This window comes from Zootoca vivipara, chromosome 13, assembly GCF_963506605.1.
Source record: "Zootoca vivipara chromosome 13, rZooViv1.1, whole genome shotgun sequence".
Lineage (NCBI taxonomy): Eukaryota > Metazoa > Chordata > Lepidosauria > Squamata > Lacertidae > Zootoca > Zootoca vivipara.
Genome location: NC_083288.1, coordinates 8,940,755 through 8,964,798, shown reverse-complemented (window position 1 = coordinate 8,964,798; position 24,044 = coordinate 8,940,755). Strand labels below are relative to the sequence as shown.

At 47.1% G+C, this 24,044-nt stretch overlaps 1 protein-coding gene across 1 annotated transcript in view; it reads left to right on the top strand.

The window, feature by feature from the left end:
* PARM1 (prostate androgen-regulated mucin-like protein 1) overlaps nt 1-22,398 on the top strand; it is a 34,866-nt gene extending 12,468 nt beyond the window's left edge. Inside the window, exons 2-4 of the mRNA XM_035101853.2 lie at nt 15,524-16,216; nt 18,761-18,839; nt 20,540-22,398. Coding sequence (XP_034957744.2) covers nt 15,524-16,216; nt 18,761-18,839; nt 20,540-20,624 — 857 coding nt within the window. The 3' untranslated portion in view covers nt 20,625-22,398. The remainder of the gene's footprint in view (nt 1-15,523; nt 16,217-18,760; nt 18,840-20,539) is intronic.
* Nucleotides 22,399-24,044: the final 1,646 nt, after the last annotated feature.

Below are 24,044 nucleotides of genomic sequence, written 5' to 3'. Positions count from 1 at the left end.
CTGTTCATATTATAACATTTTTGCTGTGAAGAAGAGGCATGTGATCTCTGTTGAGTCAAATTCAGTTTTGCGAACTGCAAAAGTAAACCAAGCATCTGTGATAATATCTTGTAGGCAGAGAAACTGCCCAATAATCTTACAAAAACCTCTGGAAGAGCATGACATTGTGAATGGATTAATGGAATTTATTTACCCCAAAAATTAAACATATACAACCTTATTCTACATAATTAAAAACTAATCTTTATTTCATGATGGAACAACCTTTGGATGGTAATATATTTTCCTCAAAAAGCATTTTATTTTAAAAAATCCAATTTAAATCAAAAAAATCGATTTAAATCAAAAAATCCGATTTTTTTTTTTTATCCACCCTGGCACAAAGTTTGCAAGGAGGTTAGACAGCATCAACTATATATCATCATCATCATCATCATCATCATCAAACCTTTTATTGCATCACATACATACAAACATCCATAACAGAATTACCACCTCCCCAGTGGCAGAAAACATTAGCCAAAAGAAAAGAGGGTCAACTATATATTGATCATTCATTCTGATTTGCTTGTGGGAAGGTTAGACGATTCTGTGCCAAGGAGTTGTTATCCCACACTTATCCAGTGCATTTTCCCATCCCTTTCCCCATAGCTTTTGCTACACACTCTGCTTTTGAATGCATATTCATAGTGGAAACACCGTACAAAAACAGGCTGTGTGCTATCGCGGTCGAGGCCAAGCCTGCCAGCGGAGTTATCGGATGGCTTGCACAGTGCCTTTCCGGTGACAGAAAGCAGAGACCAGTAAACTCAATAAAATAGGCCTGGCAGTGAAGCTTATTAATGTGGTGATGGGATGTCATCTCCTAAGCAGCAGCTGCCCAGAACTATAGAGCTATGGAGAGTGATTTACGCAAGACCGACAGGGCTGCGTGACTCCAAGAATATGCAATCTAATTACTTGGAGAGAATGCAGGCTGCTCTCAATCATAAACAGATAAGTCTTTCTTACGGGAAACTTAGAAGAAACCTTCCCTTCTTTCCTTCCGCGACTCCTAGTATAACAGAGCATGCTGGGGGGGAATATTATAGCTCTGTATTGCTGTCCCTGCAAAAATATCCTCATGCCAAATCCTAGGATTTTCAGAAAACTGCAGCCAAAAAGGCACAGGGGTTTGAGACGATGACCTGCTTCCTACTGAACTGGTGCACCCCTGAGTTGTACCACTTCAGGGTACAGGCGGGGGCTCCGGTGGGGGCATGCTTAAAAGTCACCTGCAGATAGAAAACTGGTATATCAAGGAGAATATTCTGCTTGAATTCTCCTCCCCGGCAGCTGGTTTTCCAGGTGCAGGGATTTGGAGGGCGGAAGTGTGTGGCAGGGCAAATTCCGGTCTGATGTGGTACATCCCAGGACCTAGGCACAGGTTTAGCATCTCAGCGATAATTTAATCAAATACAGTACCTTTATTGCGGTCCATAGACCCACAAAACAGTTTCAAAACAAGGTACAGTTAAAACAACCAAACAACGGGCGAAAGAGACCGAGGTAGTCATTTTGTTATGTCTAGAGCGTGATGGTCTTTGTTTCTTGCGACCTCCGAAAGAAACTTTGCCGCGGTCAGTGTAATATCATTTGACCTATCCCCCAGAAGGTATTTAATACGGGAGGCTTCAGATTTTCCTGGCAAATTTGCTAGTAAGGGCTTGATCAGTTCATCCCTTGCTTGCCCATACTGCCCACAATGCAGTAGGATATGGTTCATCCAATCGACATCCTGAGAACATAAACAAAGCCTGTTCTGGTAGGGGATGCCTCTCAGTCTACCGTTTAGAACAGGCATCCCCAAACTTTGGCCCTCCAGATGTTTTGGACTACAATTCCCATCATCCCTGACCACTGGTCCTGTTAGCTAGGGATCATGGGAGTTGTAGGCCAAAACATCTGGAGGGCCGCAGTTTGGGGATGCCTGATTTAGAACTTCCGATGGAAATACATTTAATCTAGTTTTGGTAAATAAACGCCGATAGGTGGGTACAGACAAATTCCTAAGATATGAGGCTAACTAAAAGTTGTGCCTGTATTGTATTCCAGCTGCTACCGGGCCACAGATTACATTGGATGTGGATCACAGTTGCTATGTGAGATGTCCCAAAGCCTTTGCCTCAGGGATACAAGGGCGGTATCGTAGCCCAGCTGGTACAAAAGGGATGGTGACTGTCCAATTGAGGTGGCTTTTCTGGCCATAGTTTTCAGCCATGGGCTGATAAACTCCTCGTTGGTTAGTAGTCCCTTCCCCAGGCCAAATGCTGAGATCTTAAGCCAGTATTTCAAAGCAGCCCACCAAGCCATGGTGGAAAGTGAGCATTGTTTCCAGAAATAAGATTGGATTTGGGACAGCGAGAATTTTTTTGTTTTTTAAATGTATTTATTAAAGATTTTCTCAAACAACAAAACATACAAAAATACAAAACACACAAAGAGAGTTACAAAACATAAAAAATAAAAAAAACAAGAATATACAAAAATGCAAAAACAAAAATTCTAACTATAAACCTTATTTCCAATCTATTGACTTCCTCATTCCACCCCCTTCTGCGATTCTTTACATATCCTCCGTAGTAAACTCTAAATCTTATATAAATTCTAATTGTTACTTTAACTATACCTTAATTCTTTAATCTTTTATATCTTATCCTTTTATATTCTATCTAGATCTTGCTTCTTAATTAAATTGTCCTTAACTTCTATCAATACTTATTTCACACCATTGTATTATCTACAACCTCTATTTTATCTCCCTCACTTCCACTGATTCTAATCTATTATACGTTTATTCTTTAAACAAATTTTAAATTTCTTCCAATCTTCTTTCACTGCTACTTCACTCCGATCCCGGAGTCTCCCAGTCAGTTCAGACAGTTCCATAAATTCTATCGACTTCTTCTGCCATTCATCCACTGTTGGTAATTCTTCATTCTTCCAATTCTTTGCAAGTAGAATTCTTGCAGCTGTTGTGGCATACAAAAAGAAAAAGTAACATCCTTCCTAGGTATTTCATCTCCCGTTATCCCAAGTAAGAAGGCCTCTGGTTTTTTAACAAAGGTGTTTTTCAACACTTTTTTAAATTCATTATAAAACTTTTCCCAGAAGTCTCTCACTTGGGGGCACATCCACCACATGTGGAAGAAGGTTCCTTCTTGCTTTTTACATTTCCAGCATTTATTATCTTGTTTATGATTGGGACAGCGAGAATTTAGTCCTCTTGGGCAGCATGTACTGGTGGTTGTCATCAGTTAAAGATCAGAACTGGTTGCTGTTGTTACAGGGGCAAGTGGTTTTGAGTGCCTTGCTACCTAACCCATGACGTGTGAATTTAGAGACTGGCAGTTGTTTCCCCACATGCCATAGGGCGGTTGCATTGTATTGGTTGCAGTTTAGCATATAGCCTCTCAAGTCTACCATCTCCCATAATGACTTTCTCCAAAGGAAAGTCTTAATATATCTATGTTGGTGCCAATTCTGCAGCATAACGCAGCAGAGAGTTCAGGCGCATTAATCTCAATCGATATAAAAGCAGCAGAAAAGAAACTCACTTTGTCAACTACCACTCAATACTTAACTTTGGCTGGATATAAATTACATCACGAAACGTGCTTTATGACATTTATGCCTGCCTCAGACACAGCAAGGGAAAACCTGAATGTAGCAAGTGCTTAGAATCATAGAATTGTAGAGTTGGACGGGACCCAGGGGGTCATTTAGTCCAACCCCCTGCAATGCAGGAAATCTCAACACTCAGTCTCCCATCCAGTTTGAAACCATACGGAACCCTGCTTAGCTTTGCAAGCGGGCTTGCATTTTTATTGCTGCACCACCTGTCCTAGGACCAGCTAGAGAGAGAGGGGGCCTAGAAACAAGTGCTTCTTGGCAGATGGACAGTTCTAGCAAAGAAAAGGACAAGTGAAAAATAATAAGTAACCCATGATTTAACGCTGCATTGCAAACGTGATTATTAGCCGCAGCAGCAAGGCGATAGATAGTGTGTTCTCTCAACAGAATAATAAAAACACCTGGTTACGGCTGCTGTCTGATTTTAGTATATGCCCATCATATAGATAGAGATTATCACAAGGGCAATTCACACCACCTTTGCCCATTTTTAAAGACTTTGCACGAGAGAATTTGCTCAGTGGTTAAAACAAAAGCTCAAGTTTGATTTAAAAATAGGAGAATGCATTGGGGCTCACAGGTCATCAGCGTGTGGGGAGGGAACCCTCTGTGCTGACCCTTTGCTCCTGCCTCCCTCTGTCTTGCAAAGTCTCTTCCTTCCCTTTTGCCCTTCCTTACCTGCCAAACCGGCTTGTGCACCAAGACCTGGTAAATAAAGGTCTAGAATAGATCCCTCTGCCAGCAGGTGAGTTGACCACAGGCGTTTTCTCCAACACTCTTCACCCTGACCCACCTTCCCAAACCATCGTTTGGTGGCACCTGCTGGTAGAAGGTTGCAAATTAATATTGAAATCACTTTGGGAATACAGTCGTACCTTGGATGCCAAACGCCTCGGAACTAATACGTTTCAGCTTCCGAACGATCAAAAACTGGAAGTGAGTGTTCCGGTTTTGGGGCGATTTTTCGGAAGCTGAACGTCGGGCGTGGCTGCTCCTGCAGCCAATCAGAAGCCGCACCCTGGTTTTTGAACAGTTCCGGGAGTCGAATGGACTTCCGGAACGCATTCTGTTCAAGAACCAAGGTACGGCTGTACTACAAAGTTTCAGCCGGAGAAGCAAGGTTCCTTATAACTGGATAAAAGCACACATGTATGCTAAAATTTGTGCCGGTGGCCTTTTCCATTTGCGCAAGGTGTCGTTCCATTTAAAACATTTACTGTACTGTCATTTCTCAATGTGCTCAAATGAACCAGAGGTTACATTTACATTAAAAAAAAAACCCCAATTTGAGATATCCGAAAGCTACGGGATGGGATCCACAGAGCAGAGAAAATAAAAGAGAAAAGAGAAGAATTTTTAAATAATAGCATCTATTGCTGCCATTGTGCGACTGGGGAGAACCACTAAATGCCATATCTGGAATGGAAGGGCCAGACAAGGCATGACCAGAATTTTCCACATGCATTCAGCTTGTTTATTTGTTTTAACTTCAAAGCAGCTGTAGGAGACTGTAAGCTTTGATTAGGGAATTGGCACTGGGAGAGGGGGGGGGGTCTGATCCTTTTCTCCCATGGTATTTCCCTGATTCAATCCCCCCACGCCTTGCAAAACAAAACAGAAAACCCCTTATTAGCTTCACAGGGTTAAAATAGGAAGGCTCAAATTGCAGGTTTAGGAGGGCAAATTTTAGATCAGGGAAATAGCTGTGTCACAAATAGTTTCACCCTGCCTTCAGCAAACACAACGCTCAATCTTGCGACGTCAGCACAGGTTAAATTTCTCAGCAAATACGAACCTTATTAAGCAGAGAGATAAAAAGAAAAGCACTCCAGAGCAGTGATTTTTTTGGGGGGGGGGGTTATGGAAAATAAGTAAGAGGAAAAGAAAGCCATCTTGACATTTTACTGTACAGAAATGAAGATGTGAGAAAATAAGTGTCCCGATAACAATAAGTTGCAGCGCATTTTAGTAACGGCCAGTTCGTGACAGCTCCTTGCAAGGTCTTTCCACCCTCGAAGCAGACATATCTGCCTTGTCTCTGTTTTCTTGGACAGCCTTGCCCTTTGCATGCGTTCTGTCAATTACAGAATGTTACAGGCTTGTCATCAAGCAAATCTCGATTGTATTTTGGCAATGCCTAGGTTTAAAAACCAGTTCAGACATCCCTGGGGGCCTGCCACCGCAGCAGCAAGACAACGTCTCAAGTTACAGACTTCACAGAAAATTACAGCGGCTACTGTATTTCCGTGGCTTGAAACATAACAATATGCCTCTCTCTCTCTCCTCTCTCCCCCCCCCCCCGGTTTTGTCCCTACATCAAACCTTAATTGGTGCAGGGAATCATTCAGAATATAATGGCTCTACCAGCATTCTGTTTCTGAATTTAATCCCACTCAGGCTGAGGGCCAGACAGAAACATTAGAGGCTTGATTAGGATATCTGGCTGTTTGGTTTTTTTTGCTCATTCACAGCCCTGTAGGGGATGCTCTGCCCTGCAGCTCAGAGAGGTAATTCTCTGGGACAGGGGCCAGCAAACTTTTTCAGCACGGGGCCGGTCCACTGTCCCTCAGACCTTGGGGAGGGGGAATTGAACGAATTCCTATGCCCCACAAATAACCCAAAGATGCATTTTAAATAGAAGGGCACATTCTACTCATGTAAAAACACACTGATTCCTGGACTGTCCATGGGCCGGATTTAGAAGGCGATTGGGCTACATCCGGCCCCCGGGCCTTAGCTTGCCTACCCATGCTCTGGGATACGGTTTTGACAATTTTCCTTCTGTGATTCATCCCGCTAAACCAGGTATAGGCAAACTCGGCCCTCCAGGTGTTTTGAGACTACAGTTCCCATCGTCCCTGACCACTGGTCCTGTTAGCTAGGGATGATGGGAGTTATAGTCCCAAAACATCTGGAGGGGCTGAGTTTGCCTATGCCTGCCCTAAACTCACCTGCTAGCTCTGCAAAGGGGGAAAGGCAAGCAGAGGGGAGCTTTTTCACTGGAGAAAAAAATTCTGTTGCAGGCATGAGGAATACTGTAGTAGAATCCCGCCATCATAGGGACATGGGGAGATGCCTTGTACCAGGCACCCCCAAACTTCGGCCCTCCAGATGTTTTGGACTACAATTCCCATCTTCCCCGACCACTGGTCTTGTTAGCTAGGGATCATGGGAGCATAGCTGCCAAGTACCCCATTTTCCCCGGGAAACCCCCGTTTTTACTTACCTTTTCCCGGTGGTCCCCCGTATCACTTCGTCTCCCGTTTTTCTCCGTTATTTTCTCCTGCCGGCGGCCATTTTTTTTCTGTCCGATTTGCCCGTCTATGGGCACCAAACATGGCCGCGGCCGGCTTAAAAAGTCGCATCTACGCATGTCCGGAAGTGCATAGACGCGACTTCTGGTGTCGGCGATGGCCATTTTTGGTGCCCATAGATGGGCGGAGCGACACCGGAAGTTGCGTCGACGCACTTCCTGACATGCGTACAAGCGACTTTCGAAGCCAGCGGCGGCCATTTTTGGTGCCCATAGAAAAGGGCAAAGCGACACCGGAAGTTACGTCGACGCAACTTCCGGTGTCACACGGCTGCCGGTCCCAGATTCTGCAATCCGGGACTTGGAAGGTAAGCATGGGAGTTGTAGGCCAAAACATCTGGAGGGCCGCAGTTTGGGGATGCCTGCCTTGTACCAAGTGAGACCATTGGCTCATCCAGCACCATATTGCCAATATTTGGACCGACAGAGTTTCAGACTGGCATCTTTTCCAGCCCTGCATGCAGCTACTGGGGATTGGGGAGAGGACATTTTGCATGCAAACCGTGTGCTTTGACCCTCCCATCATTAGCACCCCTGGTGGAATTACAGCAAACGGGAATGACCAATATAAAATGAATATGACTAGCAAAGCAATTTGCTACCAGACTCTTGCATTGCTAAAGCCACTAGGGCTGCTGCTGTATTTCTCCGAAGGGGACCGGATAAGCACGGATAGGGTGGAGAAGGAAACCGCCTTTTATCTGTTCACTGTCACAGTTTCTGAGTGGCCCTCATAACTCCTCCTCTGTTGTTGTTGTTGCTGCTGCTGCTGCTTTTCCAGAGAATCTTTGGCAACCCAAAACCCTTATCAAGCGCCAACCAGCTAATGCTGGAAGACAGATGGAGCAAACAGGCCTTTCACCAGCCAGTAAGATCCGAAACTTATTATTTGTTGAAGGGCAGTTTGAAAAGAAAAGAAAATTACTCCCTTCTACTTCTTGCCCATATTCCTGTCCACCAAGCAGCCCCAAAACCTAAACCAGTGATAAGAAATGTAATAACACAAGTAGCCCCCAAACCTAGTTAAATTTTGATCAGCAGTAACAAACACTAAGGGGACCCAGGTGGCGCTGTGGGCTAAACCACTGAGCCTAGGGGTTGCTGATCAGAAGGTCGGCGGTTCGAATCCCTGTGACGGGGTGAGCTCCCGTTGCTTGGTCCCAGCTCCTGCCAACCTAGCAGTTCGAAAGCACATCAAAATGTAAGTAGATAAATAGGAACCGCTATAGCGGGAAGGTAAACGGCGTTTCCATGTGCTGCTCTGGTTTATCTGCTGGAGGCAACCTAGAAGGCAGGTTAATTGCATATGCTGTCTGTTTATATATAGACATGCTTTTTAAAAAGTCAGGCTGCGTTATTTTCCATCGGCTACTTATTTTGTTGTTGTATGCTGATCACTGGCTGGAGTTAACCAGGGCCTATTTTTTTAATTATTATGTTTGCATTTGAAAATAATTAAACCAAGGCCAGTGCATTAATCAGACTGTAGGAACCTGTTGTTGTTGTTGTTTAGTCGTGTCCGACTCTTCGTGACCCCCATGGACCATAGCACGCCAGGCACTCCTGTCTTGCACTGCCTCCCGCAGTTTGGTCAAACTCATGTTGGTAGCTTCTAGAACACTGTCCAACCATCTCGTCCTCTGTCATCCCCTTCTCCTTGTGCCCTCAATCTTTCCCAACATCAGGGTCTTTTCCAGGGAGTCTTCTCTTCTCATGAGGTGGCCAAAGTATTGGAGCCTCAGCTTCACGATCTGTCCTTCCAGTGAGCACTCAGGGCTGATTTCCTTCAGAATGGATAGGTTTGATCTTCTTGCAGTCCATGGGACTCTCGAGAGTCTCCTCCAGCACCATAATTCAAAAGCATCAATTCTAGGAACCTAGGAAGCTACTTTCTACAGAGTTGGACCATGGACTCTGCTAGCTCAGGATTCCCTACTTGGACTGGCGAGAAAGCACCACAGTCGGTCTCAGCGCGACTCAGAGATGCCTTGCCACTGTACTCCACGTCCCCAAACATTTTTAATATACTGTACTGGTATCAAAGGGACACGGGTAGCGCTGTGGTCTAAGCCACTGAGCCTTGGGCTCGGCAATTCGAATCCCCCCACAATGGGGTGAGCTCCCGTTGTTCAGTCCCAGCTCCTGCCAACCTAGCAGTTCAAAAGCACGTCAAAGTCCAAGTAGATAAATAGGGAAGGTAAACGCCGTTTCTCTGCGCTGCTCTGGTTTTGCCAGAAGCGGCTTAGCACTGCTGGCCACATGACCTGGAAAAACTGTCTGCGGACAAACGCCGGCTCCCTCGGCCTGTAAAGCGAGATGAGCGCCGCAACCCCAGAGCCGTTCGCAACTGGACTTAACTGTCAGGGGTCCCTTTACCTTTTTACTGGTATCAAAAGAATGACACCTCGTTCAAACAAAAGCAAGGGATGTCTTATTTACTAAATCCAAATGATAAAGAATTCACGATTGACTGTATCCTTGGTGTGTATCCCTGATCTGTTCCAGAAAGAGATTCCCCCGTCCTGAGCTCTCCAGCATACATTGCATTTTCCTTTTAGGAAACAATCTATTAAGGAAAGAGACCGACATGACATTTTAAGACCAGTAGGTCTCATGTGGAAAAACCCTCATCGCTATCCGTGCAATCGTATGTTCCTCTGCCTTGGGATCCTGTTTTTGAGGGGTGGTTTTTGCACGCTTGCAGTATGGTTGACTCGAGGAAGCCACCTCAGTTCTCGCGGGAATTTTGCAGCCGTATCTGTGGAGCTTTTAAAATAAGATTGGGTGTGGGTGTATTTATACAGTTATTGGTAAATATGGCACTTTGGAATATAAGCAGGAGTGGCTATCTAATACATGACTGGTGGGGGAGGCTGTGATGTCATATAGAGGAGGGAGAAAGGTTGTTTTCTGCTGCTCCAGAGAAGCGGACACGGAGCAATGGATTCAAACTACCGTGTTTCCCCCTTTTTAAGACACCGTCTTATAACTTTTTTCCCTCAAAAAAACACGGGGTGTCTTATTTTCGGTGGGGTGTCTTAATTTTGCCCGACTTCATTCTGCATCCCTCCACACTGCCCACGATTCTTCTGCCCTGGGGTCAACTCACAAACCCCCCAGCTTCTCTTCTGCCTTCATCCAGGAGTCTTTTCCAACGCTCCAAGCTGCAGCCGCCAGTTCCGGGCGGCGGGGAGGCAGACCTCCTTGACCGGACCAGACGGAGGCCGCTGGCTCAGGCGTTCCGCCCGGCCCGACAGGGCGCTCCAAGCGCTCGGCGCTGCGGAGTGCTTGGTGCGCTTGGCGCTGCAGCCGCCAGTTCCGGGCGGCGAGGAGGCAGGCCTCCAAGACTGGGCCAGGCAGAGGCCGCTGGCTCAGGCGCTCCGCCCAGCCCGACAGGGCGCTCCAAGCGCTCAGCACTGCAGCCTCCAGTTCCGGGCGGCGGGGAGGCAGACCTCCTTGGCCGAGCCAGGCGGAGGCTGCTGGCTCAGGCGTTCCGCCCGGCCCGACAGGGCGCTCCAAGCGCTTGGCGCTGCGGAGCGCTTGGTGTGCTCGGTGCTGCAGCCGCCAGTTCCGGGCGGCGGGGAGGCAGACCTCCTTGGCCGGGCCAGGTGGAGGCTGCTGGCTCAGGCACTCCGCCTGGCCCGAACGGCGCTGCGTAGCGCTCGGCATGCTCCACGCGTAGGGAGAACGAGGAGCTTTCGGCTTGGCTTTCCGTCTCGGAAAACTTCACCAGGGAGTGGGGAACTGGCAGCGAGGAGCCTTCCCAGACGCAAACGCCAGAGGGAAACGGAGCTTCCCTGTTTCTCTGCGCTACTGCTGCTGCTGTGGTCGCCGTCTCCTCCTCCTCCCGCTTCAGCAGCCCTTGCCGCGGCTTCCCACCTTGGCGCGCACTGGCCTCGCCAGCAGCCACGCACGCACGCACGCTACCATCCCTCCGCACGTTTTCCCGGTCTCAGCCTCGGTGCTGGAATTCCCCCGTCTTCGCCCAGTGAACTGCCGGAGCAGCAGCAGCTGTTCCCATTAACGGGCTGCTCCCCCATTCCGGCCGCAAGCAACGAGCTTCTCTCTCTTTCCTCCTGCTGCTTGTGCCCTTGGTGCTCCGTGCGGCACTGCTGCACGCTTTATCAGTGCTGCAGCAGCCGCCGCCGCTTCCGGGCACCGACCCGACCCGGCAGGCTTCCTCCTGTTGCGGCCGGTGTGCTGGGTCCCGCTAGCTGGCTGGGGTGCTCGGTGGTCTTGCTCCGCGCGGCGCGGAAGTATGGCTTATTTTCGGGGTATGTCTTATAGTTCTCAAATGCTTAAAAACCCTGCCATGTCTTACTTTATGACTACGTATTAAAAAGGGGGAAACACGGTACAAGAAAGAAGATTCCACCTAAACATTAGGAAGAACTTCCTGACAGTAAGAGCTGTTCGGCAGTGGAATTTGCTACCAAGGAGTGTGGTGGAGTCTCCTTCTTTGGAGGTCTTTAAGCAGAGGCTTGACAGGCATGTATCAAGAATGCTTTGATGGTGTTTCCTGCTCGGCAGGGGGTTGGACTGGATGGCCCTTGTGGTCTCTTCCAACTCTACGATTCTATGATTCTATGATTGGCAACTGAGCCTGTGTTTGACTTTCTACAAGTTGCAAAGCCATGGATGATGAACCTGCTGTGCCCCCTGTTAAATATTGGAACTATATTCACACCCACCACGACCAATTCCCTTGAAGTTTAAAAATAACACACCTCTTAGAAATCTTGGGGGTGGGGGACTGGGGGAAATTTGTGGATTATCTGAAATGCTCAGATCAGTGTCTTCTGATCCTCAAATGGTTACCGGTAAGTGTGAGGGAGCAAACAGACGTATTAACTGTCTCAGAAGGACTGGAAAGTTTTGACACTAGCTATTTTTTTCATTGCCACCAAAGAGAAGTACAGAAGGTTCAGGAATTTCATTCATCAACATGTAGTCCTCCTAGCACAAAAGTTATAATGACCTTTAATAGATATGCTTCCACAGGGACAAAAGAAATTGTTCTTGAGTGCGTATATTATTAGCCCCACATTTTTCAGCGACAGTTCTTGACAGTACAATTCCTGTCACGCAAGTGGAGAGAGAAACAATTGGTATAATTTCAGGATCTAGTTCTGTCCAAAGACGGGCGCATTTGACGTGCTTGAATACCACCCAGGTCCAGATAAATAATAATTACATTGTGATATTTATTTTTTCTTTTAAAATCCTCATATGAGTGGATTGCCTAAGCATACTGTTACGTTGGGTTTCATTTTCCACGATTGAAATCGGTGTAACAGTGGGTGAGGAGAGAGGCTTTCTGCCAGAGCTGGCACACCCATGAGGCAAAGTGAGATGACCCTCAGGCCTCAGGATCCACAGGGGCAGCCGGCCTCCAAGGAACTCATCGCTTCTTGCGGCTGGATCTGTCACCTTCTCAGCTGACCCCACAATGCCACCTGTGCAGCCATCTCTTGGCAAATAGGTGGCACTGCCGGTGTTTGAAATTAGCCAGGCACCTGGCACATTTTGGACCGGGCTACCAGCCACTTGCGACCAAGTGAAGATGCCTGAGTGCCAGGATCGTGCCCGACATCTCCACCATCTGGGATCATCAGATAGGGACTGCTCCACACACTTATACCCCATCCTGTTTGTGTTTTATCTGCACAATCAGAGTGAATTTCAGGAACCAAAGTGTTGCCTCTGTGCAGCCTGAGCAAGAGTAGTGAACAGTTGTTGTAGCTTATTTTTACATTCCCCCCTCTTCCCACTGCCCTCCCCACAGTTGTGAAGCATACTCTTATGTTATGAATTGGCCATTTAGAAGAAGAGGTAGGAATCAGCCGGTGTGTATGTGTATGTGTATGTGTGTGTGTGTGTGTGTGTGTATATATAGAGAGAGAGAGAGAGAGAGAGAGAGAGAGAGAGACTCTCCCTGGATCAAGTGACTTTTCTTCTTTTAAGTTCTCCAAGCTCTCAGCCTAGTTCAAGGTTATCATCTAAACTAGCCATTTGTTTAACTGCTAATCAATCACAATCAGTCCTTCATTTGAAAAATAAGAGTCTAGAGCCGTCTTGCCCCGAAAGAGCAACTAGACGTTCCATTATGGGGAATGTAACTCTGGTTTAAGATGCTGTTTGGCACCTAGCCTCTACAGGTGAAACTCGAAAAATTTCTCTGCTTGCTGGGGGAATGAAAATTGGGTGAAAGCAAGATTTCTCAGAGCAATAGGCAAAAGGGGGCTGGAATTGCATTTGCTGTTTTTCTAGATCAGGCATGTCCAACAGGTAGATCGTGATCTATCAGTAGATCAATGGACATCTATGGTAGATCACCGGTAGATCAGTGGCTCCCCCTAAAGAAGCTAAAAAACTTTGGCTCCCCTTAAAAAGCTCAACATCTTTGCCCTGCACCCCTAAAATGACCCGAACCTCCAAAGACAGGCTTTCCTTCCTAAAAAAAAAGTTCAATGTTGCTTTCCTCTTCCCTAAAGAAGCTCAACAACTTTTACATGGAAACAACCCCCCAACATGGGCCTTCCTCCTTCCTAAAAAAAAGCACAACAACTTTGACCTGAACCCCCCCCCCCCAAAGGGGGTAGATCACTCCCAGTTTTTAACTCTGTGAGTAGATCGCAGTCTCTTGGAAGTTGGCCACCCCTGTTCTAGATGAACTATAAAAGTGTTCTGCGGCTTTTTAGAATCTGCTCCGCTCAACTGGGGAAACCACAGCTGTGGCTGACACCAGTTGGCCGGCACAGCTTCCCAGTCAATCGCTGGAGTAGTTTGGCCGGTTTGGAAGGCTTTCACTTTTTCATCTAACGAGCAAATAAAGCCAGGGTGGGTGGGCTGCTTTCACTTTAGTTTTATTGAAAGATAGTCAGCCTGCCTTGAGGCGTGAGAGGAGAGGCCAAGATCGAGGGAGGAGCCGGCATTCACCTTGCTGGCGTGCAGCTGCAGGGGGACAAATTGCAAAGTCATACTGAGGTCTGTTCTCGCCCTGCGCTGCGGTCCCGCTGCAATGTTACGCCTGTCTTCACCCTTTGACGACAGGAAGTTAATTAGGCTTGATTTAGTGATGCAGACTCAGCTCGGCGGGAGAAATGCGACTTTTGGGCAAGCAGATACTAAGCAGGGTTCAGTGAGCGCTTTGCGAAACAAAAAGGAAGCCAGGAGTCGTAAATTTTCCACCAGCCGAATTTTGCAGCATGGATGGGCTGATTAGATTTGCCGGTTTCCCTTACTTTTCACAATTGACCCTGCTTATGCTAGTCGGGGTGGAGCGTGGGGAGAAGCTAGGAATTATGGAGGCTAGCCCCTGACAACTGAATCCTTGATCCACAGAGGGCTGAGTTTGAGCCAGGAGAAAAAGAAGTTGTGAGGGTACAAGGCTACTTGGGTCTCATCCCAGTCACGAGGGGAGTGGTCTTCCTAGATAGAAAAGAGCCCAAAACCAGTTAAAAGGGGTGTGGTGACCCCCTGTGTCCGTTATACTTCTGGAAGCACCTCAGGAGTGTGGTTGATAAAAGGGCCACCTTGTTTAAGAACCAAAGTAGTGAGATGTGTTGCAACAACTGAGTTACGGGACGGAAGTGGAATAACTGGAAACAAGCTGAGCATTTATTTACCTTCTAGTCTAGATTACCTGAAGCGTAATAATTGAACTTAAGCAACTGAAGTTTAAAAGAAGCTGTGCTAGATTAGAAGCCTGTCACATCCATTAGATTTAGTATAATTATTAATAGGTTAACTGTTTCCTGAAAGGACATTATCTCCTGATAACATCCTTTGTTTTATCCCAGGCATCCCCAAACTCGGCCTTCCAGATGTTTTGGGACTACAACTCCCATCATCCCTAGCTAACATGGGATGATGGGAATTGTAGTCCCAAAACATCTGGAGGGCCAAGTCTGGGGGTGCCTGTTTTATCCACTTTGTTCTATATAACAAATATTTCTTATTCGTTCAACTTTTGCCTGAGTAAGTATTTCCTCACACAAAATCCAAAAGATAACCTGCGGTAGTTACTACAGAGTGTGTAGGTAGGTGGGATCTGCCGCAGTTGGTATATGGCGGTGGGATCCTCTACAAACAGTAATAAAAGAATCCTGGTTTTATTAATCAAGCAAATTTTGCCTGGCATTCAAAATGCATCGATAGTGTCAAGTGAATTTGCCTGGAGAAGCAACTTCACAACTGAGGTGCCACCACAGAAAAGGTCTTCTCTCCAGTAGTCAGATATGTAGCCTTCTGATAGCTGGCAACACCCGGCGGAGGACTCAGTTAAACCATTCATTTAGATGGGAGAATGTATAGGGGTGATTCAGAGGCACTGTTGGGTTGAGGAACTCAACCTGCAATATCCCTGCTTTGGTCATTGAGAATCTAGCCTCCTCCCTTCCTTCACAGCCCTTCCAATCCACCTGCATCGCCCACCCATCCCCTCCAGATTCTGTTTCCCGGTCACGCGAATAATATGGCCAACTGGTTATAAATCTAGAAGGTAATAATATTTGTGCGTATGCTTCACCTGTGCAGGCTTAAATGTCTCCTGTGCCTCTTCACCTACTCCCTCAAGCACGGTTCGCTCAGGAACAACAGAATTGAATGATCCCGCTGCTACAACCAGTGTTGGCCCTCCTTTGAGCACCCAGAAAGGAGCCTCCGTGACACTTACACTCCCAGGGGGACTTTCGACGCAGGATAGCGCCACTGCTCCTACCACCACAGTGGAAGCTTTGAGTGCAAACCCCGTTTCGGCTGTAACGTCCCTTTCAGGAGCAACAGCCCCGGGTAGCTCAGCAGCAGCTCATTCATCACCGCAGCCAAACACTGGCTTACAAACCACGGAAGACACATCAGCCTCTGCGACACCAGTTGCCGGCACCATTCCTCACTCAGAAACCGCACCAGTCAGCTCTTCGCCTACTCTAAATGGATCGTCCACCAACCCTTTTCCTACTAACGCCACCTATCTAAGCACCGCTGGTGCCACCCAAGTGCCGAGTGCAGAAACATCTCCAGCAGCTGTGTCCTCGAGCAAACTCCCTACTGGAGAGACAACATCTGGAGAGACATCTGCGGCAGCATCCTCCCCGGGCTCCACGCAAGGGGCTACTATTTCTTCTCAAGTGGATCTGTCAAGTAAGGCTACTCCAGTGACCTCTACTGGCAGTACCACGTTCTCTGTGGGGGTAACCATACAAGAAGTTCAGCGGGCTTTGAGTTCGGGTGAGTTGGCCTGTTTCCGTGCTTTGCACGGCAATGGTTGTGTTGACCATTTTTTTCAACTTACAAATGTGTGTTCGGAACGCATTAAATTCGTAAGTAGAGGGACCACTGTATACGTTTCCCTCTTCAACCAGGCCTGTGGCCTCTTAAGAGTGGATGGGGTGTTTTTAATGTATTGTTTTAATTTGGGGTGTTAATATATCTATGTGGGTTTTCGTTTGTTTGTTTTGTTTGTAAGTCACTTTTGAGTTGCCTTTGGCAAGCAAAAGCAACCAGTAAATTTAATTAATAACAATACACAACAGAACACACCCACTAAAAAAATTTCTGTTCACCCTGATACATTTTAACATTTCTGAAAAATGGACTCAGTGCAGAACTTGTAATAATCCATGGTTTGCTATTCACCATAGCATAGAACCCAAACTACAATATATACGGTAATAGGCAAGCCATGGTTTAGAGTTGTTTGTCTGCTTTCTTTAGCCGTCCTCTCGGCCCTCAACTTTGAAGGTGCATTCCTATCTCTTACTTTCTGTATGTGATGCAGCAGCTTGTAGAGTGATGGCCACAACTATTGTGTTTCTCCCATCACTCCATACATGCATCACGCCAGATCATCATTAGAATAAACCAGGGTTATAATGCTTCTGTCTGATCCTCAGTCACTTCAAAGAGTGGCAAAAATATATCTCTAAATTTATCTGGCAGGGGAAGAAGCCAAGAATAAAATATAAATTATTAACAGATTCTAAAGAGAGAGGCGGCTTCTCCCTGTAGTTCCCAATTCTGGTTTGCCAGCCGATTGCAAACCACGTCTTGTCAATTCACACAACAGGCCAGAGCAAATTTAAACTTAACCATGGTTTAGAGTGATGTCTGTATTCATCTGTAGAGTTTAAATCATAATCATGGAAGTTGCAGATATCATTCTTGAAAGCTGTAAATAAATCCTTAATATCATTATCATTTTATTTGTATGCCACCTTTCCATAGTTAAAAGCACGCTCGAGGCAACTTACTACGTGAAAAGATTGACATAATTACAAATATAACAAAATAGTCATAAGCAATAAATTAAACACATCAAAAAGTACACAACAGGGCCGTCTTAAGCCCATCCAGCGCCCTGGCGCAAAGGTCCCTCCAGCTCCCCCCTCTGAAAGTGCAGCACCAAAGCGATTATGCTGAGGCAGCCGCCCTTCTATGAGCTGGTGGGCTACAGGCAGCCCCCTCCCGCCTTGCTGGCCAAACCAGCTCCTGAGCAGCCAGACTTTGCTCCAGAGCCTCTCCAAGGACCCGGGAGTGCCACATGGACCATGGCAGCAGCGGGAGGCCACCTTCGATGACTCTGCGCTGCTCCTCCTTCTCGTTTCCCCAGCGCTGGGTTCCGCTCAGTCAAGCTTTGCCACCAGCGCGCGCACCACGGGACCAGCAAGAGCTGTCTGGGCGCTGCGCGCGCGCCGGTAGCAAAGCTCGACTGAGTGGAGCCCAGCACGGGGGAAAGGAGGAGATGCGGCACGGAGTCCTCGGAGAAGGAGAGAGATGCAGCGCAGCCTCTCAGCTCGTGGAGCGCAGTCCTGGCCAGATCGCCGGAACCCTGCGCTCACTTGGCGCCCTTCCAGCGCCCTCCAGCGCCCGGCGCCGTAGTTCACAGCGCCTCTAGCCTCTATGGCTACGACGGGCCTGATACACAACCAAATTGAACAGTTTCCACATAAATCACCACAGGTTCTCCCAGGGCCGGCCCTACGGCCAAGCTGGGTGGCGCAGGGCACCACGGTGCCGGCCCGCCACGGCAACCGCGCTGTGCCTGCCCACCGCGCTGGGAAACGGGGCAGGGGGCGCCGAAGGGATCCGTCGCACCACGGCGCCAGGGGCGCTTAAGACAGCCCTGGGTTCTCCAGCCTTGACTTTGAAAGTACCTTGAACACATGGAACCTACTACGGTAGGCTGTCTTTAGTGAATGAAACAAGGAGAGAAAGAGCAGATAGAGGGCCTCTAGTACTCAGGCAGCCGTTGGTTTTTCCCCCACTACAAAAATTAATGTGCCCCCCCCCGATCCCTCTCCTTGCTTTTACAAGCTAGTATAAAAAAAAGCTAGAATAGCAGTTAGCCACTTAATAAGAGCGCACAAGCTTTGAACGCAGAAGTTCAAAGCCCCAGAGATTAAATCTCTTAGCCCTAATGTTACTTGATGGCCTTGAGCAAGCAACCATTCTCTCCCCCTCACCTCTGCTGCTTAAATAGGAGGATGATAGGACTGACCTCAGAGAAGCGGTTGAAAGGCGCTATATCCGTCCTAGTGGCTATTATAATTACCCCACGCTGTTTAAATCTCAAACTCTGTCTGCATGTGTGCAGATTTTAAAATCACAGGATTTGGAGTCGGCGCTTAATATGCTTTGAGCTCTCCGTGCTCAAAGCTTTCTTGGTTTGCCGCGTTTTCTACATTAGAGGGCAGTGTGCCTGTGGACTGAATCATAAGATGAAAAATAATCTGGATGGTTGAAGGTGAAACTGTGATCTCCTTTGCTATGCAGGCAGCATTGCAGCTATTACCATCGTAGTGATTGCAGTGGTTCTGTTGGTGTTCGGCATAGCCGCATTCCTGAAGATCAGGTAAGAATTGGTGCCCTTATTTAGAGGGGAGGCAGTAGTTCCTTGGGGAGAGGCTGGCTTTATAACTATGGTTCTTACAGTCACTCCTCCACAGCTGAAAGTGGGAAGAGCCCCTATAAAATTCACTTCTTACCCAGATAGCATAGACATCTGACGAAGAGTACTCAATCCCAAATTATTCCTAGGGAGGCATACAGAAGCTGTGCAAAAGCCCAGCAATAGGAGTGTCAACAAATGCAACAGTAAACTGACAACAGGCTACCACAGATGAGAAACTTAGAATCATAGAATTTGGAAGGGACCTTGAGGGTCTTCTAGTCCAACCTCCTGCAATGCAGGAATCTCAACTAAAGCATCCATGAGAGATGGCCACTCAACCTCTGCTTTAAAAACTCCAAGGAAGGAGAGCCCATCAGCTCCACTGTCAAACAGCTCTTACTGTCATAAATTTCTTCCCTGGTGTTCAGTCAAAATCTCCTTTCTTATAAGTTGAAGCCGTTGATTTGGGTCCCACCCTCTGGAGCAGAAGAAAACAAGCTTGCTCCATCCTCTATGTCTTATAGCCCTTTAGATATTTGAAGATGGCTATCAAACCTCCACTTGGTCTCCTTTTATCCAGGCTGAACATATTAACTCCCTCAACCATTCCTTGGCTTGGTTTTCAGACCCTTGGCCATCTTGGTCACCTTCCTCTGCACATAGTCCTCCAGTTTGTCAATATTCTTCTTAAGTAGTGCTGCCCAGAACTGGACACAGTGCTCCAAATAGGGTCTGACCAAAGCAGAATAGAGTGGGACTATGACTTCCCTTGAAGTGGACACTAGACTCCTGTTGATGCTCCCTAGAACAGCTGCTGCATCACACCGTTGACTCATGTTAAGGTTGTGGTCTACTAAGATCCTTAGATCTACTTTTTTAATTACAGTGGTACCTCAGTTTAAGAACAGTCCTCTTTACGAACTATTCGGTTTACGGACTCCGCAAAACCGGAAGTATTCGGTAAAACCTTTATTGGCATCAAACAAACACGCAAACAAAATAATAGCAGATTAAAACTATCACTGTGGCAAACGCTGTGTTAAGAGAGAGAAGGGAGTATTCCGCTATCCACTTTCATGACATTGGGGCTTCTAATAATTCAGACGTCTGCAGATTATAACGACGAGAAAATAGCAAATGAAGATAATGAGCCACCATCTTGGTGAGCTCCTGGTCCTTCCCCAACAATAGGAATTGTAAGATTTCCCGCTCTGGTCTCCTTCTGGGGATGCAGAGCCGGTCCAGGAATTGTTGACAAAGGTCGTCGTAAAGCAAAACCGGAAGTAGTGTCCCGGTTTGAGAACTTTACCTCAGTCTAAGAATGGAATCCGAACAGTGGAAGGGCACCGGCGGCGGCAGGCCTCATTAGGGAAAGCGCACCTCGGTTTAAGAACGGACTTCCAGAACGGATTAAGTTCCTAAACCGAGGTACCACTGTAATCACCATTTGATCTTCTCAGATAGCAGTCCATTCACAAGCACTTTTAAATGTCTGATCAGCCTGAAAGTTTAAGTAACGGAAGTACAATCCCCAAAAGGACAGCGGGAGGAGGCAGGTGAAAGAGGGATGGCTATGGTTATAATTTTTACTCCAGAACCTTACATTTCTGTAATAAGCATAGGCTGACCAGAGTACGGTGCTGTTTCTGTTTCACCCTCAGGCATTCTTCGTATGGGAGACTCTTGGATGACCATGACTATGGATCCTGGGGCAATTACAACAACCCTCTCTATGACGACTCTTAAATGGAGGAAGACCCATCAAAGCCAAAAACTGCTCGTGTATTTATGAAGCACTTATTTCACTAAAAGCGCCATGGTCCGATAATCCTTCCGCATACAATGTTGTTGCTCCTCCTGCTGTTTCTGCTGATGTGTTGTCACCATATCTCTTTGCAGCGCGGGCCCCCAAACCCACCAAATGAAAAACGAGCCAACCAGAGTGGAGCGTTCAGCAACAAATCGGGCAAGAGTTGGAATCCGTAGCTGCGAGAACACTTGCTCGCGGGAGCCACTGCCTCCAAATCCTAACGTTCTGCAAAGTGATTAGGATTCCTGCAAAAAGGGATGAAGTCCGTGGAGAGTTTCGCCACCAGGGCTGCTGCGGCCATTTGAGATCGCAGCAACTCAGTTGTAACAGGGAACCTGCAATGAAGAACGTGACCTTTTTAGAGTTGTCAGATAGCAAAAATTCGTGGTAGAAGTTGCTCAGGCGTCTCCGAGAATTAAACGGCAGGTCTTGATTCTTGCTTTAATTGCCTTTTCCGGGTTGTCTCCTTAAGAAAGCGTTCTGATTAAAATTCAGTTGAAGGTTGGAGCAACTTGATACTGCACTGAAGTTCTTGTTCAATGTTTTGTTAAAGAAAGGCAGAATTGTCACACTTCCAGTAATAGCCACAAATGGCAGTCCCTCCTGCTTCCCTCCCCAGCCTTTTTAGTGTCCAGTTCATTGGGGCCTCCTTTCACAAAAATCTATTACAGTTTGGGCAATTGTTTTTGGAAATATATTGAAGCCCAGTGTGAAGTCATGAGCCCACCAGCTCATGGTGAAGTTATTGTTCCCTCCCAAATACAGAGGCTCTCCATGGAATTGCCTTCAATAAAGTTTGTTTTGTGGGGACCATTTGGAAAAGCAAACTCTCAAGGGCTATTTTTCCACACCCCAAGTTTGTCCTTTGTCAGTTCAGACGTGTTTTTCAGAAGTGTGTTCTCTAGATAAGGGGGTCCTCTCACCTTTTGAGCCTCTCTGTGCAAATATAGATTAGGAAAAAAGCAGAAAAGGTGGGCTTGTAATGCAAATGTAGCGAAGTAAAACCCCTCATTCTGCATTATTGAGTTCCTTCCAGCCGATGTCATCTAATATTAAGCTTGAACCCTAGACACAAGCCTTTGATGTATTTTCCATTATAGAAAGTAGGAAAGAAGGATTCCATTTCAGAAAAGACATTTTCAGTACTACAGTGTTGCATTCTGCCTTCTCAGTATCCAAAGTCTACCAGGTATTGGTTTTTTAATCTCCTTCCATTCCATTTTAAAGGGCACAAAATCACATTGGTAAATTGAATTGATTTTGCACGCAAATCTGCTGTCACAATGAGGTTTGAACAACATATTATGCAGAGATTGGGGGTGGGGGGGATTCCCTCGTTGTTTTATATCAAACCCAAAAAAGACAGGGCAGCATGTGTGTGGCTAGAAGCAGGGAAAGTGAGGAAGGAAGGAATGATTCTCCCACAGCCCCTAATTTCAAAAAGTTGCTGCTGTGCTGGATGGCAGAGATACCAGATGAACCTCCAGCAGCACACCTGTGTTTCTCTGTTCTTTCATTTTTCTGTTTCGTAGCACTCTTGTCTCGGCAACTTTTTTGCATTAAAAGCTGGATGGAGGAAGATTCTTATGCAAAACTATTTAGTGCACAGTGTAAGAAAAAAAATTGATTCCCCCCTCCCAGAGGCTAAACGGCTACTTGTTTGCACTACAAATAAACTTTGACAATAATAAAGATCTCTCTTTCATGCTGCTTTTCTATAGAAGTAAATCTGTTAAACACGGGATGTGGGTGGCACTGTGGTCTAAACCACAGAGCCTAGGGCTTGCCGATCAGAAGGTTGGCGGTTCAAATCCCCGCGGCGGGGTGAGCTCCTGTTGCTCAGTCCCAGCTCCTGCCAACCTAGCAGTTCGAAAGCACACCAGTGCAAGTAGATAAATAGGTACCGCTCCGGCGGGAAGGTGAATGGCATTTCCTTGCGCTGCTCTGGTTCACCACATGACCCAGAAGCTGCATGCTGACTCCCTCGGCCAGTAAAGCGAGATGAGCGCCGCAACCCGAGTCATCCGCGACTGGACCTAATGGTCAGGGGTCCCTTACCTTTACTAAACCTGTTAAACAGAAGTTAGCACAGAGTTTGGGGGGGGGGGTTGTACACATTGCCAGCTTAAAGCACAGCTAAGGTAAAGGTAAAGGGGCCCCTGACCATCAGGTCCAGTCGTGTCCGACTCTGGGGTTGCAACGCTCATCTCGCTCTATAGGCCGAGGGAGCCAGCGTTTGTCTGCAGACAGCTTCCGGGTCATGTGGCCAGCATGACAAAGCTGCTTCTGGCGAACCAGAGCAGTGCACGGAAACGCCGTTTACCTTCCCGCCGGAGCGGTCCCTATTTATCTACTTGCACTTTGATGTGCTTTTGAACTGCTAGGTGGGCAGGAGCTGGGACTGAGCAACAGGAGCTCACCCCGTTGCAGGGATTCGAACCGTCGACCTTCTGATCAGCAATCCCTAGGCTCTGTGGTTTAACCCACAGCGCCACCTGGGTCCCTAAGCACAGCTAGGCCGTTGCTTTTCTCAGTCTGGATCGAAGCTGGTTTTGGGGGAAATGCCTCAAAACACAGTCTTTCAAAAGAAATGATGGGATGAGGATGGATTGTGGCCAATGCCGTGTGCCACTTCCCAAACCAGCTTTGGGAGCGCATTAAATGCAGAGTGAACGGGATTGTGTGCAAAGCCTTGCTTTCTTACTAACCTTTAATAAAGGGCTTCCCCATTTTTGCTTTGCAAAGCTGTTGATCACGTCTAGGTGCAAGGCCTTTTGGGGCTAGGAGTAGGTCTTCCCATACCTGCCAAGTTCCTTCTTGAAAAATAAGGGATCGGACCGGAAGTAGCAGACCGGAAGTAGCGCTGCCACCATTTTGGAACTGGGCGGAGCATGCTCAGAAGTGACTTTTGATGCTGCTTTGCCTAGTTCCAAAATGGCCACCGCACCAGAAGTCACGCTGCAGCCATTTTGGAACTGGGCAGAGCAGCATCAAAAGTCGCTTCTGAGCATGCTCCGCCCAGTTCCAAAATGGCCGCCGCGCCAGAATAAACCGGGGAAAAACAAAAAAAATCCGTTTTTCCAGCTGGGGACAGCTGGAAAAACGGGGAGACTTGGCAGCTATGGGTCTCCCCCCCCCCCAATTTTAGCTCTCTTCTGTAACAGAACCTTCAGAGTAATGCCATGCCAGCGTTAGAAACTCGGATATATAACTCCTTAAACCAGGGTTACAGTCGCCAAAACGTCTAGTTCGCCATTTGAGGACCAGGCGGCTCAAAAAGTCGTACTTTTCAATACGACTTTTTGGTTCCTGAAATTCATTCTGATTGTGCAGATAAAATATCGCTCATAGAATTC